This window comes from Mustela nigripes, chromosome 17, assembly GCF_022355385.1.
Source record: "Mustela nigripes isolate SB6536 chromosome 17, MUSNIG.SB6536, whole genome shotgun sequence".
In the NCBI taxonomy this organism is placed as follows: domain Eukaryota; kingdom Metazoa; phylum Chordata; class Mammalia; order Carnivora; family Mustelidae; genus Mustela; species Mustela nigripes.
The window spans coordinates 33454444-33470924 of NC_081573.1; the positions used below are offsets into that span (position 1 = coordinate 33454444).

Genomic DNA, 16481 nt, shown 5'->3' on the forward strand with positions numbered 1-16481 from the left:
ATCCACCCATCAATCCACCCACCCACCCATTCAGTCACCCACCAATCCATCTACCCTTTCACCCATCCATCCAATCACCTACTCATCCACTTACCTATCCACCCATCCATCCACTCATCTACACACCTGTCCAATCACCCACCCAACCACCTATCCAGTCACCTACCCCTCTACCCACCTAGTCACCCATCCATCCAATCACCTGTCCATCCAGCCACCCTCCACCCACCTACCCAGTCACCTACCCATCCATCCATCCATCCATCCATCCATCCATCCAGTCATCCCCCCATCTACCCATCCAGTCACCCACCTATCCATCTACCCACCCATCTATCCATCAATCTATCTACCCACCTACCCCTCCATCTATCCACCCACCCACCTGTCCAATCACCTACCCATCCACCCATCCATCCAATCCCCTATCAGACTTCTCTTGTGACATCTCATCCATCCTCCTTCCCTCCGTCTCGTCCTCCGGTCCCCATCCACTGGCTCCTCTATTCTTTCACATATCCATTCGTCCATCTGTGGAATTACTTTGCTGTTCCATTTCCACGTCTACGTGCTACACAGACCACCTGCATGTCCACCACTTGTCTATCCATTAACCTATTCAGTTGCTCGTCCCTCCCACCCGTCCATTCTTCCCAAGCACCTATCCACCGACCACCGGACGACTGCAGAGGGACCCAAGAAGGCCGTGCAGCCCTCTCCTCCGCCGCTGAGGTCTGAGGCTGCCCTGCGGGCCCCACAGGGGCTTCACCTCGTCCTCAGCCTGGGCCAGCTCCTTCTTGAGCTCCTCCACCCGCAGCCGTAGCTTCTTCACCTCCGCCTCGTGCTGCTCCACCCGTCGGTTGGCGTGTGCCAACTCGGCCACCTTCTCCTGAAACTGCTTCTTCAGCTTGCCATGCACATGCTTCAGGTCGGCCAGCTCCTGCGAGGGAGCATGTGGGGTCACAGGGCGCCCATCGGCTACCGGCTTCGAGGCTGGAGGGGTAGCATGAAAGCACGGGTGCGGGGCATGGCCCTGGGGGACGCCCGGCGGGAGCGGCTTCTGGGGCCATGGCTGCCTCTGTCCTCCCCCACCACCGCCCCCTGTGGGCAGGAGCTCAACACACAGTAGGTGCTCTGACCTGGCCTTGGCTGAACTGCCCCCTACCCCACCTTGTTCTTCTCGAAGAGCGCAGCCTGGCTGGCCCGCAGGTCACAGTCCAGGGCGCTGGCTGTCTGCCTCCGCCGCCGGGCCAGCGCCTCCTCCAGGTCCCCGACCTGCGCCCGCAGCTTCTTGTTCTCACGCTCCAGGCCCAGCTTCTCAGTCTCCAGCCGCTCCCGGCGACCCCACTCGGCCGCGTTCTCCGCCTGCAGCCGCTCCATCTACCACAGGGCAGGACAGGGTCAGGTCTCCAGGGGGAGAGGGGGCAGAAAGGCCTGAGCTGCGTGCTCCCCGTCCCCACCTCCCCCTCCAGAGCCATTTTTGGCTCCAGGAAGCTGATCCAGCTGCGGCAGCTATAATTAACCTGGGCTGATTTCACGCCGTGCAGGATGTGAGGGTACGCTTCTGGTCTCTGTGTAGGAGAAAGGCCTGCCGCCCCCCGCAGACCGCACTACCTTCCGGGTGTGGCTGGTTCCTGCCTCAGCGCACAGACCTCCTCCTTTTCCCTCTTAGAGGAGTGGTTAGCTGATGGAGGCCAGGCCCCTGCCTCCCCCCAATGCCCCCCGGCCAGCCCCAAGCCCTCCCAGGTCCCGCAGGCGGCCTCACCTCACCCCTCAGCTCTGCCATCTTCCTGTCCATGCTGGACCGCGCACCTAACTCGTCCTCCAGGTCTTCGGACATGCGACCCAGCTCGTCCTGGTGGGCCTCCTTCAGGATGCTGAGCTGCAGGACACAGTGCAGCCCGGTTCCGTGAGAACCAACTGGGTATATCCCAGAACCGGTGCCGGGGCAGGAGTGCTCAGCAAGGAGCCTGACGTGGAGTCCCGATGTGCCCCCCAGTAACCAGAACAGAGCCTGAATCTGACTGCTGGTGCTGCTTCTGGCATTTCACACCTCCTACCTCATGGCCATCTAGCCTCCCAGCATCCACTTGGGGCCTCTGTCACCCCACCTTCCACAACAGTAGCTCAGAATGAGCGCTTTAAAAAAGATAAATCCAACCACACCCCCATCCCTGGGTGCCTTTGGATAAGGCCCGACTCCTTTCTATGGTCTCACAGTATAGTTGGACCCTTGCCCATCTCTCCTCTTAGTTCACTGTGCTCTAGGCTCGAGTCCTCAAACACACCAAGTTCCTATCCACCACTGGACCTTTGCACATACAGTTCTCTCTTCCTGGTACACTCTTTCCAAGTTGTTTTACAGGATTGACTTAGGCTTTGGCCTAAATGCCCCTTCCTAAAGGAAGGCCTCTCTCCTCCTCCCTGACTACAAGGGGTGTTTCCTTTACTCTTGGTCCCACTCCCGCAACTAGCGTGTGCGCACAGGAGGACAGAGCTGTCCACCTTTGTATCTCCATATGGCCTTGGCACTGGGTAGCCCTGGGAACTGACTGAAAGCACTCTATCTGAGCAGGTCTGCATGTGGGTGCGGGCCTGGCCACACGAGGATTGCCTGGGGTGACTGTGGCATGGCACGGATGTCCTGTCGTATAGCAGGAAAAACAACAAACTATCACTGTGTGCGATGACACGAGTAAGCTCAAATCCGCAACACTGAGGGAGAGCAGCCAGTTATGAAAGAGAATCTTGACATCTACCTGCTAAACGGGACATTCACGTTCTATTCACTTCTCCACAAAGCATTCCACTTCCTAACTTGAAAAGATTAAAAAGGCAGATTCCCGGACCCATCCCCCAAAAGATGCTGCTTCTGGAGAGTGAGGGTTTTAGGATTTTTCCTGAGAGAGTCTACCATGAGACAGTCTGGGTTGCTTCCAGGGCAGTTTCAGGCTCTGAGGTCTGGGGGAATCTTTGCTCCCTCTAGAAATGCAGCCTGTCCCGCAGACTTTCTCTGGGTGGCTGCGCCCCCTGGTGGCCACAGAGGGCCCGCACAGGAGGCAGGACCTCCGTCTGCCCTGAGCCCCCGAACTGCAGTGGTGGGATCTCCTCTCCGCCAGGTGGACCTTCAGTTTTGTCATTTATAAAATGGGGACCTCAGGGTCTAGCTTCCTTGACTCCCTGAAGCATCACTGAGATGGAGCAACACTAGACCTCATGAATCCTACCCTTCAGCGTGGACTATGAAGCCCACTGAAGTCTGGCTCCCTCGGAACCTCATCTTTCACCTACTTCCCTCCAGCCACACTGCCCTCTGCTTCCTGCACATACTAGGCTTACTCCGAACTCAGGACCTTTGCATGCGCTGTGCCTTCTGCCAGGAACTCTGATCCCATATCCTCTCAAGGATGACTTCTTTAGATCTTGCCTCAAATATCACCTTCTGAGAGGCCATTTTTCTTTTTTTAAATTTTAACTTATTTACTTACTACTTTCATATTTTATTTTCTCAGAAATGTCATTCTTGACCCACCACCCCATGTCTCTTATTCTGTCTGACACCTTCCTAGCTTATGAATTTCTCTGCCTGGTTACTGCTGGTAAGCCCCGTGCCTCACCCACTGCTCCCACAAGATGCGCTCCTGGAGACAGGACAGGGACACCGCCTGCCCCAGCACTCAGAACAGCGGACGGCGCGTGGCCAGAGCTTGACGAGGAATGACTGAACTCCCTCCTTTCTCCCACTCCCACTGCTGAAAGTCCGCAGTGCGATGCTGCTTCCTCTAGGAAAATCACCGTCTCTAGCACTCACCTGCTTGAGCATTTCCTGCTTGGTCTTGTTCAGTTCCTCATACTTGATCTTCCACTGGCTCAGCTCCCCCTCCAGCTTCTCAATGTTCCTGCTCAGCGCCAGTTTATCCCTGGAGAGAGGAGGAGAGGTAGACATGGGGGTGAGCCCACTGAGGGTCTCTGCTGAGAGTCCTCCCGCGCGGCCTATGCCTGGGGAACCAGTGTCTGAAGTCCTTGGCTCGGCATTCAAGGCCCTGGAACCCCACATTGTGGAAGGCACCCCAATTTTGCATTCCTTTGGGAGCTGGACTCCCCACCCCCTGCACAACTGCAGGTGTCCAGGGAAGTATGTCCAGGGTGTTCAGGGATGTGGGAAGGTGACCAGGACTCCAGGGCATTGGCTGTGCCTGGCCAAGAATCTCATGTTCAACTGCCAAATAGGACCTCTGTTTCTGTTTTGTGTACTGGGGTTGCCTGTAAGGCTTAGTTTGAACACATGGTTCTGGGGTCAGAAAAGCTGGAAAACGCTGTCCAGTGGGTGTCAGATGGAGGGGTTCCCTCTTGTCATCATCACTGGGTGGAGGGTTCTCCTACGATCCTCACTCTACACTCTGCTCTGCGCAGGAATGAGATGCTGGCGGTAAACAGCATGGGGCCTGGCCCCAGCATACAGCAGGTGCTCAACGAAGAGCTGTACTTACCCTCACTCTTCAGCACGCTGTGCCTCATGCCCCCACCCCACCAGCCTCCCTCTCGGGAGCCCTGACCTATCACGCCTCTAACACAGGTTTCTCAGAGGAGACAGGGCACCCTCTAGGAGGCGTTTCTGGAAACCCTGCATGACCGGCTCACTTGGTGGGCAGGGACAGGGGTGCCTACATCCTGCACTGAAGGCCCCAGGGCCATCCCACCCCTCCAGGGATGATTTTGCATCCTCTGTCAAGGGTGCCCAGTCAGACACCCCCGGGTGTGCAAACCATCTGAACGCAGACCTTCGCTCTGATTAACACGTGAACAGAAAGTATCTTTTGTACTCACAGCCCATCCCCAGGAACAGAATCACTGTATAAACTGAGGGAACGGTGTGCTTTGCTTGCTTCAGAGCTTTCCCAAAGGCTGTTCCTCTCTCAGGAAATCTTGTCACCACGACAGTGCTGGCATATCGAGCGGCGGACCCTGCCTGCCTGCACCTGCTGTTTTTGTAGCTGTCCCGGGAGATGACTTAACTGAGCCCGTCCACACAAAACCTGACTTGGAGGATGGGCTATGGACATATTTACTGGGAGGGTTATCAACACTACCCCTCTCTGTAAGGGCTCCAGATTCTGACCACATCTGCCCCTTGGACACCACAGATTTCAACTGCATGGGTCCACTGACATGCTGATCATTTTGATAAAAATGGTACAGTACTGTATTTTCCTTTCTTTTTCTTAATGTTTTCTTTCCTCTAACTTCCTTCATTATAAGAACACAGCACGTGATACACAAGACATACAAAATACATGTTAGTCGACTGTTTATGTTAACGGTAAGGCTCTGGTCAACGAATTAAGTTTTGGGGGATCAAATTCAAGGAGTCAGATTTTCAACTGCATGGGGGTGTGTGTCAGTGCCTCTGAGCCCCACACTGTCCAAGGATCGACTACACTTCATTATTTCTTCTAGTGGAGCCAGGCCTGAGTGTGTCCACATCATAATATGTATATTTTATTACAAATTCCCCTCATTTCTGCTTTACATTTCAATTAGCGAAACAGGTTTTTTTTTTTTTTTTTTTGCCCATCTTGCTTAGACAATTTTATGGTCTCACAGCTCTTGAGGCTAGAAGTCCAAGATCAAGGTGTCAGGAGGGTTGGCTCTGAGGCCCATGAGAAGGAACCTGTATGTAACCTGTCCCCTTGCTTCTGGGAGTTCGCGGTCCATCTCTGGTGTCCTTGACTTACAGAAGCATCTCCTGGTCTCTGCCTTCACACTAGCTATGCATTTAATTTCTGGACAGATAGGGAGTATTACAAAATGTTCCTTAGAATCAGGCCTTGCCTGGCCAAGGTCGCCGGTGACCTCCACGTTCTAAATCCACTGGTCAGCACCTTGTCCTCGTCCTCCTGCTGCTCCCACCCTCCTCTGTGAAACAGGTGCTCCTGGTCTCCCTGACCCTTCTCAAACTTCCTTCTGTCTCTTCTGCCGCTGGGCTCATCTTCCGACCTCTAAAGCCAGAGGGCTCCAGGGCTCCATCCTCTGACCTCCCTCACCCAGCTCATGGCTTTTGAAATCATTTATTCCCTGCCGAGTCTTGCATTTTTACCTCCAGCCCAGATCTGCCTCGTGAACTCCGGACTCATTCACGTACCCAGCTGCTGCCTCCTTGTCGTCTCAAATTCAACTAGTCCAAACCCGAATTCCCATCTGCAACCCCTCAACCTCCCTGACCCTTCTTCCCTGCTCTTCCCTTTGCCCAGGACGTGCTCCCCGCTCTGGGACGTGAGCTCCATGAAGCGGGGAGTGGGGAGGGTCGGGAGCACAGGTCTGACTCAGCAAATGCACGATATGTATGTTATTTGAATAAATAACTTGAATTGGTTAATAAATAAGGTTAATAAAACAAAACTGCTTTGTTCCAGTTAGAACACACTGCTCTGAAATTCTAGGCCTCAAGACTCAAGAGTGCCAGACACCTTCAGTGAGTTTCATGTTCTACAACACAGGCTTGCATTCTGTGATTGTGAAGGGGCCCGCCTCTGGGGCTCTGCCTCTCCACCGTGACTTACTCTCGCTCCTTGAGCAGCACCTTCTGGGACTCATCTAGCCGCAGCCGCAGGGCGGTCAACTTGGATGCATCCTCCTCAATGGTGGCTGTGTCCTCCCAGGGCAGCCGGCTGCGCTCCTGGCGGCCTGAGCTGCCCCGAGGGCCTCCAGTCCCCGCGCTGCGTGCCTCCCAGCAGCCCTCAGGCTCCTCTGGTCTGCTCTTCAGCAGGCTTTCCACTAGCTCCAGCTCCTGTAGGGACCAAGGTGGAGGAGTGGCTGTTGAACCCTCACCCTGTTGGCTGACCTCATGGCCTTTCCCAGACCCTGGGTCTGGGATCAGCTTGGTGGGTAACCTTGGACAAGTCACAGAGCCCTCTGGGTCCCACCCCTTCACCTCTTGGAACTGTACACAGAGTCAGCCACCACAGTTCCCTGATTCCTAGAAGATGGCCCTGGACACGTGGACACTGTCATTGGAAGCATGCAAGCACATGGTGGGACACTGATGTGAACGGATGTAGAAGCAGGGCCTCCTACGATGGATATGAACCAGATTCCCTCAGAAGGAATTCTAGCTCTAAGATTCCATTCTTCAGGTGCAAATACTAAGGCACCAGGAGATAAGTGACATAAAAGATGCATAGAAAGACAGCCCCTGTGGGCAGAACCAGCTCCCAGAATGGAAGCAGTGAGGGACTGTTAACTCAGTGTCAAGCTCCTGAGCTTCCCATTCTTCTTTGCCCCTCCAGCTTGCCCTGCTGCACCCAAGGCCTCCCTCTGAGCACAGACCTGAGACACATCCATGGCCTCTGTTCCAGCCTGGCTTCCCCCGTGACCTTTCTAGATGAGTCTAGGCCAGCTCCTGCCCTGTCTGGCCCTCAGTTTCCCTATCTAGATGGGGGCTTCGAATGCCACCTGGTCCAAAGCCTTATTTTATAAATGGGGACACAGAGAGGGAAGGGACTGGCTCTGGGCCACAGAACACACAGAAGTGGCTGGGCTGGAGAAATGAACTCAGACTGTAATGCCAAGGCTCCCCATGGTACGCGTCACCTCCTGGAGTGAGACTGACAACCGCAGCAAGCACAGGGCAGGAGCAGCAAAGTAAGGCTGGTTGACAGGGGCTGTCCTCTGCCCCAAATAAGAGCAATGAAGGAACGCCACCTGGCCGACCCAGGGAAGTGGGGGCTTCAGCCACTGTAGGCAGCAGTGCCCACTCTAGCCTACAGGGGTGCCAGGGGCTGCTCAAGGGAGGGGAAGGGGCAGCCAAGAATCTTAGCTGGAAGAGCTGGACTTTCTGGGGATGGAGCCCGGGAGGCCTCCCGAGCCTGGACTCGGCTCCTAGAAGGTCTGCTGGGTCAGGAGATGCTGCCCTCCACAGCCACCGTTCACGCTCTGGCCACGCTGATGATTGCCGCAGACTCTGGAGGTCACGTGGGTTAACTACCCAGCACTCCAGTCACCAGCGGGGGTACCCTGGTACTTAATCTCCCTGCACCTCAGTGTGCCCATCCACCAAGCAAACACCTCGGGATTGTGAGAACTGCACATGTCGAGCTTACTGCCATCTGCAGGAGCCCACAGAATGAGGGGAGCGGCCATGCCCCGCTTCTGGGCCTCTGCAGATCTGGAACACCTGCTTGCACACTGCACGGCCAACTCCTCCACATCCTCCTAGCCTTGGCCGAGATGGGACCTCTTCCAGGAAAGCTTCCGTGAAGCCCCCTCCTCAAAGCCTGGTTCAAGGACCATCTCTGTGCTCCTAGTGCCCTGACAACCTCCCACCTCTTAGCTCTAACTGATGCAGGTTATAAATGTTTACCCCCTACACCCGCCTCTCCAAGCTGCCCCCACTCAAGTTGAAGGAAAGAACAGATTCCTCTCTGCTGCTAATAGATGAATACCAGGCACGAGCTTCCATCCCGCTCCTGCCGCAAACAGACGATTTTAAGGTTCTGCTGACTGCTCAGGTGTGGGAGTGGAAGGCCCACCAGATCCCCGCCTCTCCACTCTAGGGATCTCCGGAAGAATGCTGCCCTGAGGTCCCGAGGAACAGAGGCAGGTGCAGCTGAGTGAAACCTCCCAGGGGACTGAGCCCTTCCTATCCCCCTTTCTCAGTCCTGCCGCACCCCTTCCGAACCCCAGAGCCAAGGGCCCTGCCCACGAGCCCGCCCCCTCGCCAGACCCACAACGCACCTGGCTGCCCTGGGGCACTTCGGACCCGACGTCGCGCACGGGCTCCTGCTCCCTCTCGGGCTCGGGCTCCGGCCCGTCTGGTGTCCTGTCGGCCGCCCCCCGGGCGCCCCGCAGCCGCGCCAGCTCGCGGCCCCGCGCCTCGCACTCGCCCTGCGCCTCCTGGCGTTCGCGCCGCGCGCCGGCCAGCTCCTTGGTGAGCGCGTCGAGGCGCTGGCGCAGCTGGCGCACCTCCTCCCGCGCGCGGTTGCGCTCGGCGCGCACCTTGCTCCACTTCTCGCGCCAGTTGGCCGTGCAGTCCGACCACCAGCGCATGGTCTTCTCCATCTGCGCCGCCCGCGCACGGGCCTCCTCCAGCTCCCGCAGCCGCAGCTCCTCGCGGCTCTCCCAGTCCCCGTCGGCCAACAGCGCGGGCGCCGGCGGCAGCGGCAGGGCAGGCGGTGGCCCCGGTGACGGCGTGCCGCTGGGCGGCGTGGGCGGCAGCGAGTCGGCCGGCCCCATGCGCTCCGGAGACGGGCTGCCTAGGATGGTCAGGAGGCTGCCCTTGGACAGCTGCGGGGACTCCGCCAGCCGGGGGCTGGGCCCGTGGCTCATGGTGCGGCCGAGCGGGCGGGCCCTGGGTTCCAACTCCGGGCGGACTCAGGGGCCCGACCGGGGATGCCTTCAGGACGGGATACCACTGGGCATGCTGACCACGGCTCTCCACTGCTCTCCTGGCCACTGGGTGGGGGAGGCCTCCTCCTCCTCCTCGCACCTGTGGGAGAACGCAACTGTTAGAAGGCTGTGGCCCCCATCTGTCCATACCGGTAAGATCAGCCATGGGAAGGGCAAAACAGGCAGCAGGAAGAGCATGGGCAAAAGCAGAGAAACGGTCTGCCCCAGGAAAGCCCCGGTGAGGCTGTAGTGGTGAGCGAGAGTGGGGCTGTAACAGCTTCCTCAGGGGCCTCCAGACACCCTCCTGCAGACCCTTCACCCTGCAGCCAAGGCAGCTGATCTCAAACCCTGACCTGCTGTCCCTGACCTTCAAGTCCCACGTGATCCAGTGAATGGCTCCGGCTACTCCCACATCTCCACCCCAAGTGCAGCATGCTTGCACAATGGCACTGCTGCCTGGACTCCCCTCCCTACCTCTTCCTGCACTGGGCTCTCTTTTCAGCTTTAAAATGTATCTGAGTTGGGGCACCTGGGTGGCTCAGTGGGTTAGGACTCTGCCTTCAGCTCAGGTCATGATCTCAGGGTCCTGGGATAGAGCCAGGCAGCAGGGAGCCTGCTTCCCCTCTCTCTGCCTGCCTCTGCCTACTTGTGATCTCTCTCTAATAAATAAAATCTTTAAAAAAAAATTTAAAAAATGTATCTGAGTTATCACCTCCTCCTAGAAGTCCTCCAGGACCACCTCAGGCCAGCTGGCCTGCCCCGCCTGTGTCTCCATCACGAGTGTAACCAACCTCACCTACCATTTATCTGTGTCTCCTCCAGCTCCCCATCCTTACCCAAGGCTGTGAGTTTGCTGAGGGCTGGGGCTGACTCCTGGCCATCTCAGCATAGGATGCCAATGGCAATAACATTTGAGAAGGTCTGACTACAGGCCAGGGGCCATGGCCATGGTCTTCTGTGAACTATCTGACTTACTCCTCTCAATAGACTCAAGGGAAATGGCTCCCATTTATCGCAGAAGAAAAGGGAGGCTCAGAAAGGTTCAAGCCCAGATTTGATTCCAGGTACAGGGCGAGGTGTGTGGTGAGTGCGAGGCATGCTCTGGGGTTAGGATGGAAATAAGCCAGGGTCTAGATGGCAAGGGTGCAGTGTGGTGAGAGGTCCCACTGCTGGGCTCTGCTATTCTGGATCACATCACTTTAAAAGACATGAGATGCATGTCCTTCTCCTCTCTGTCCCCATCCCGTCACCCTCTCTCTCCATGGTGGTCTTGCACTGACCCCCACCAGCAGCCCCCAGACCTCCACCCCAATGGCCAGCTCTTCCTCTGCGGGGCACTGCTGGTGAGGCTCTCATCAGCACCACAGCCAAGGGCCTCAGCACTGGCTGCTCCCAACACAGCCCGGCCAACTGTCTCTGTCCCCTCTAACCATCTCCCACCTCCAACCACTCACTCTCAGCAGGTGATCTAATATCAGAGTTGACAGCAGAAAAATGGAAGCCATCAGATGGGGACACCCTCCAGGTCCTGCCTCCTCCTCCCTGCCTCTAGGAGGCGGAAAAGGCTCTCCCTCCCTCCAGCCCAGGCTGTGCTCCAGAAGCCCCCTGTGCCTCTAGAAGGATATTCCTCAGATAACTGAGACTCAGCCTGGTCAAACTGGAACTCCTCTCCATTCCTCCCACAACCACCTCCTCCTTCTGGATGCCCCCTCTGGGAGAAGAGCACCTCCTCACTCCTTCATGCTGTGGAGGATGATCTGGAATCTGCTTTCTTTCCACAACCCCCACCCTGCCACCTCCAAGTCCTGTCCGTCTGTCTGCCACACATCACAAGGAGCTAGCCACCTTCCTCCTACGTGGCCACTAGCCTGTCAAGCCACGACTATCACCTCCCATCTAGGCAACCATAGCCACTGCCTCCCTGCCCTAATTTCCCCCGCAAGCTGTGCCTTCTTCAAATCCATTCTGAACAGCAACAACCAGAGGGAGTTTTTACAAACACCAATCTGATTGTGCCAGGGGCCACACGCTTTGTTGTCAGCAATAGCTGGGACAACTTTCTAGTGTCAAGTCCAAGCTCACGTTCTCTAGGAGTCCACCTCCAAAATTTCAATCCCGAAAGCAGCCCCCTGATCCCACCACTTGTTCTCTGTCCCTCCTGCCCACTGCAGCCCTCTTCCCTCACCCAGCTCCCATTCCGTGGCCCTGATCTGGCCCTGGCCGATGCCTTTGGTGCCCCAGCCCCTCTCTTGTCCTCTTCTCTCCCGGCAATGCCAACCCAGGGCACCTCCCCAGCTCTATCTTGCCTTCCCCCATCCAAGCAGGAACGGTAGATTTTCCCACCATGTGGACAGGTGTCAGGACCGTTAGCATCTCAGCGTGTTCAGTGATTCTACTGCATTTCTCTAGTCTATTGGCTGTTTGTTCATTGTCTGCCTCCCTGCCAGGCATCAGTTCCAGGCTCAGCTCTGTCACCAACCTCATGTAAGCCACCTGCCCCTTTCTGGGCCTCAGTTTCTCCCCCTGCAGAATGGGGCTGCGGTGAGGGTGAGGGAGACCAGTGCGCTTGATCAAGGGGTCCTTCAGATTCATGTGGATTCTAATGCAGTTCCCAGGCACCCCCTGCCCCCAGACTCATGTTTGGTAGGTGGGGGGTTGGGGATTTGCATTTTAGTAGTCCAAGCTGGAGATACCGAGTATTTGGTGATGCCTTGTTACCACCCAGAGTTTCATACATATAAACATGTATATAAACATACATATAAAAATGTATGTCTCAATGCCAACAACATCCACGGGGACAAAGTCACACACACAGACACGGCCATGTGGAGGGAGGTTCCACCTCCCTATATTCCGCTAACTCCCTGGCAGGCTGCACGCCCTCTGACTCAGTCTCCCCACCTGTGCGGTGAGGTGGCTGGCCCAGATACCATCTGCATTCACAGACATCGTTGTTCACCCGTACACACGTGCAGACACACAGGCAGTCCCATGCAACGTGAATACAGATATGAAGACCTGGGCAGACACGCATGCCCTCCAGGATGGCCCCATGTGCCCACAGCTGTATGGCTGCAGAGACGCTCACCTCGGAACAGAGGGTCACAGATGCACCTGGAGACACATGCAGCCAACACACAGCAGGATACACACAGACATGCAGACACTCATCCCCAAGACAAACGCGGACACACACGAACACACATATGGGCACTCACACTCCTCCTCTCCCCGTTTTCCTGGCCCAGCTCCATGAGGAGAAGCTCTTGGAAAAGAAAAACAATGTGAGAGCCTGAGGGGGAGGGGAGGAGGCAGGAAATCCCAGTGCCAGCCCGGCGCCCGCCACAGCCGCACTGGTTATAGGGAGTGGGGGGAAGGTCCTCCAGGCTCTGTCTGTTGGGCCCTTCTGGCCACCCCTAAACGGAGAGGGTGGCAGGGATGGGGGCCAGTGCCATATCCTCGCTGTGTCCGGGAGCCACCAGGCCTGGCATGGGGCTCAGTGGCGTGGGGGCAGGCTCTGTCCAGGAATCTCCAGCCTGTCGTGCAAGGGGCAGGCAGGCGCCGCCCAGGCCCCTAATGGCTTCCAGGCGCCCACGCTAGAGGCAGGGGTGGGTTCCAGGCTCAGCTCCTGTTGTCCTTCCCAGCAGCCTGTCCCACTCCCTCCTGGGGGCTGGGGGAGGAAGGGGAGCAAGAGGGAAAGAGGAGCTCTGAACAGCCTTTCTGCCTTTCCTCCTGCAAGCCCAGGGTCCCCTGGAGGCTGTGTGTGTGCACACATTGGGGAAGGGGTGGGGGGTCCTAAAGCTGGTTTTCTTGAGAAGCCCACTGACCAGCACACCAGGATCCCTGCACCCTCTGTAGATTCAGGGCAGACAGACCCTGCCTAGCAACGCCTTCCCTCATCCCCCCTCCACCCCACTCCAATCCCACTCACATAACACAGCCCTGGGGAGACACTCACACATAGCCCTAGTAACCGATGCAGTTACTGAAAATCTTGCAACCCAGAAGCTCAGCTTACAGTTACAGAGCAGGCTCTGGCTGCCCTGTCCTGCCTGTCCCCTCCCCACCAGGCTCAGTACCTTCTTCCCATAGGGTATGTGTTTTTTGTGTGTGGGGGGTGGATTCCTCTAGGGTGTCACCACCCCCCAAAGAGCATATCAGGGAGGGACCAGCCACCACAGCCCTCAGAGAGCCTTCCCTGCCCCACCTGCCCCTCTCCTGCCTCCCACCAGCCAGACGGATCTATTCCTGCTTTAATCCTCACAGTTTCTGCTCATCCTGCTCCCCCAACTCAGAATGGCCCCCCTCCCCACTCTGGACTCTGATGAAACCCTCACCTGTCCTTCAAGCTCGGTTCTACCACCTCCAGGAAATGCCTTGATCTCCTCAGCTCCAACTGCTCCCCAGGGAGCACAGCCCTACAAACTGTCACGGCCAGATCTGGCTAGCTGCTCTCTCCTCTTGCAACACACGCCTCTCTGATCCAGATGAGACACTTGCGCTACCCACAGCTTCTAGGACAGGCCTTGGATACAGGATTTGCTTAAAGCTGGCTGGTGGGGTGGGCAACTGAAGGCTAAACCGTGACCTTGCATCCCCTTAGTTGGGCAGTCCTCCCAGTGGGACCCACTCTCACAGGCATCTTCATTGCCCCAGGCAGCTGTTGGTCCACTCCAGAACAGAAACTAGAATGTTTCCATCCCTTACTTGCCTCAGGGTAGGCTCTCACCCCCCTTGGTCACAGAAAGTGACCAGTGGATCCCGCTGCTTGTGAAACTGTTTAAGAAGGTCTCTCCCCGCTTCTTTCTCCATCAGCAAACTCCTACACATCCTTCAAGACCCTCTTCTGGGGAGCCTTCTCTGATTTCACACAGAGTATTCTGTATTCAGTATTCACACAGAGTATTAGTGTTCCCAAAACACTGGCACCTCCCTGTTCTTCAGTAGTAGTCACAAGAAATCTTGGTCTCTCTGGCTGTTAGCACAGGGTCCAGCATACAGCAGATGCTGCATAAATGCATTCTAGGCTGATAGATAGAAGATGGACGGTTAGGGGTCTTCTAGTGAAGACGGAAGACTGAACTATCCTTAAGGATAAGGAGTCATTTTGTGGCCATGCTCTGAAACAGACAAGTGTCTGAAACTGTCTGTGGCCAAGGTCAAAGGCAGAGGTCATTTTGTGGCCAGGTCAGGGATCAGTCCTCTTACCCGAGGTAGCCTAACTGGACAACTTTGTTTTTTCCTTAGCATGTTTAGATGATGGTCAGTATCCAGTGAGAGAAGTGAGCAAAGCTGAAGTCTGGATCTGGGCCAGCTGAGGGGCCTGGGGGCTGCCAGGTGGCCCAACTCTTCCCTCAAACTCAGAACACTCCTCCGTCTTTCCAGAACCTTTCAGGTGGCGCTCTGGAGCTGCCCATGGCCACAGGCCTGGCTGTGGGCAGGGAGCAGAGCCCGGCAGGAAACCGCAGAGGACAGCCTGATTGGATAAATGCAGGGTCCAAGGCTGGTCAGCCCACAGACTGTGGGCACCTGTTCCTCGGACCTGCTGCCTGGGCTCCAGCCACTGGATCACCAGGAGGGACTGAGAGGAGTGAGGGAGGTAAGCGGGGCCTGCAGGCTGGACCTGAGCCCCAGGGTAGGCACCTCTGGCCTGTCCCAGGAATCCCCATCTCTGACCAAGGAGCCACTCGGATCTCAATGTGATCTAGATGTCCTAGATCACACTGAGAACTCCTTTCTTTATAGCCAGCCAGCTTAGGCCCAGAGGAGTGACTACTTGCCTACAAAGGGGACCAGCAGCAACGTGGGGGTGACTTGGGGGTTAGGGCTGGAGTGCTGGGATTGGCTGCTTCCACTCCTGGGATATGTCTACCAGAGGGCATGAATTCCCCTGGGAACACTTACAGGATGGGGGTCCTCGGGCATCAGGCCAAGTGGCCAGGCATAGCTGGTATGGGAGAGAGTGAGTGTGTCTTTCATGGGGGCCAGCCGGCCTCTCAGCCACTCCTTCAACTATTCTCCCTGGTAGAAGGGACATCCCACCAGACCCCGGCTCTGCCACTGATAGGCTGCGTGATCATGGGCAACTTTCTGCCCTAGCTGGGACTGTTTCCTTGCCTGTACCGTGAGGAGAAGAACTAACAAGATTCCTAAAAGCTCTGTCCAACAAGTGGGCAGACCCTGCGCCAACCTGAACCAACCCCCATCTAGGTCTGTACAACCCACCCTTAAGATACAGAAACCAGAGCTGGGGAGGAGAACGGGCTTGCCAGCTATCACCCACCCGCACCATCAGAACGGTGAGGCAACTGAGGCCCACTCCAGTCTCCTCGCACTGGGCCATCGCTCTAACTGCCCCAACTCCTTCCAGAAATTCGCTTTCTGCCCTCCCACGCCACAAACCGCGTCTGCGCTCACTTCCTTGCCCCCTCACCAGCCTCCCCAGTCCGGCAAAGACGCCCCGCTCCCTCTAGCGGCTGGCGGAGGGCAGAGGGGGGCTGTCGACCCCGCGAGGCGCGGTCCCGCCCACCTCGCCGTGCGGCTCCCATTGGCGGCCCCCGCGGGCCGGGGCGGCAACGCCGTGCTCCCATTGGATAGTGCGCCCGTCCATCCCGCACTCGCCATGGTGACCACGTTGGGTCCCCCGGGAGAGTTCCAAATTCCGCCCCCGCCCGCCGCCCCCCTCCCGTCCCGTCCCGGCCCGCAGCCTTCCGTAGGAGGCCCTGCCCCCCCTCACCGGCCCCCGCAGCCCCTCCACACCCGAGGTCCAGGGTCCCGGGAGGTGGGGGGAGCCCAGGCAGGGGGCTAGGAAGTTCTGCTCGGAGTTTGGGGGTTGCTGCGGACGCTGAGCCCCTCTCCTCCAGCACGCCCCCAACTTAACCCCTTCCCTCCCGCGGAAGGTTCGCTGTCTGGAGGGAGTTCCCGGGACACAGCGGCTTGCCGCCCCCTGCACTGCCGCCCTCGCTCACCTCGGCCGGGGACCCGCGGGCTCCGGATGTCCGACCCGCTGCGGCTGGGCGGAGCGGGCACGGGGCTTGCTGCGGCCGCCGCCTGGAGGGCCGAGGGAGGGCCGTCGAGTCTCCTCCTCCCTCCGG

General features: G+C 57.4%; 1 protein-coding gene across 1 annotated transcript in view; it reads right to left on the reverse strand.

Moving 5' to 3' along the window:
- CCDC102A (coiled-coil domain containing 102A) overlaps nucleotides 1–16456 on the reverse strand; it is a 19924-nt gene extending 3468 nt beyond the window's left edge. Inside the window, exons 1-7 of the mRNA XM_059381255.1 lie at nucleotides 16356–16456; nucleotides 8734–9484; nucleotides 6561–6787; nucleotides 3812–3920; nucleotides 1766–1882; nucleotides 1171–1380; nucleotides 770–940 (exon numbers count right to left, since the gene is read on the reverse strand). Of these exons, the coding sequence (XP_059237238.1) occupies nucleotides 770–940; nucleotides 1171–1380; nucleotides 1766–1882; nucleotides 3812–3920; nucleotides 6561–6787; nucleotides 8734–9324 (1425 nt within the window). The 5' untranslated portion in view covers nucleotides 9325–9484; nucleotides 16356–16456. The remainder of the gene's footprint in view (nucleotides 1–769; nucleotides 941–1170; nucleotides 1381–1765; nucleotides 1883–3811; nucleotides 3921–6560; nucleotides 6788–8733; nucleotides 9485–16355) is intronic.
- Between the last annotated feature and the right edge of the window lie 25 nt (nucleotides 16457–16481).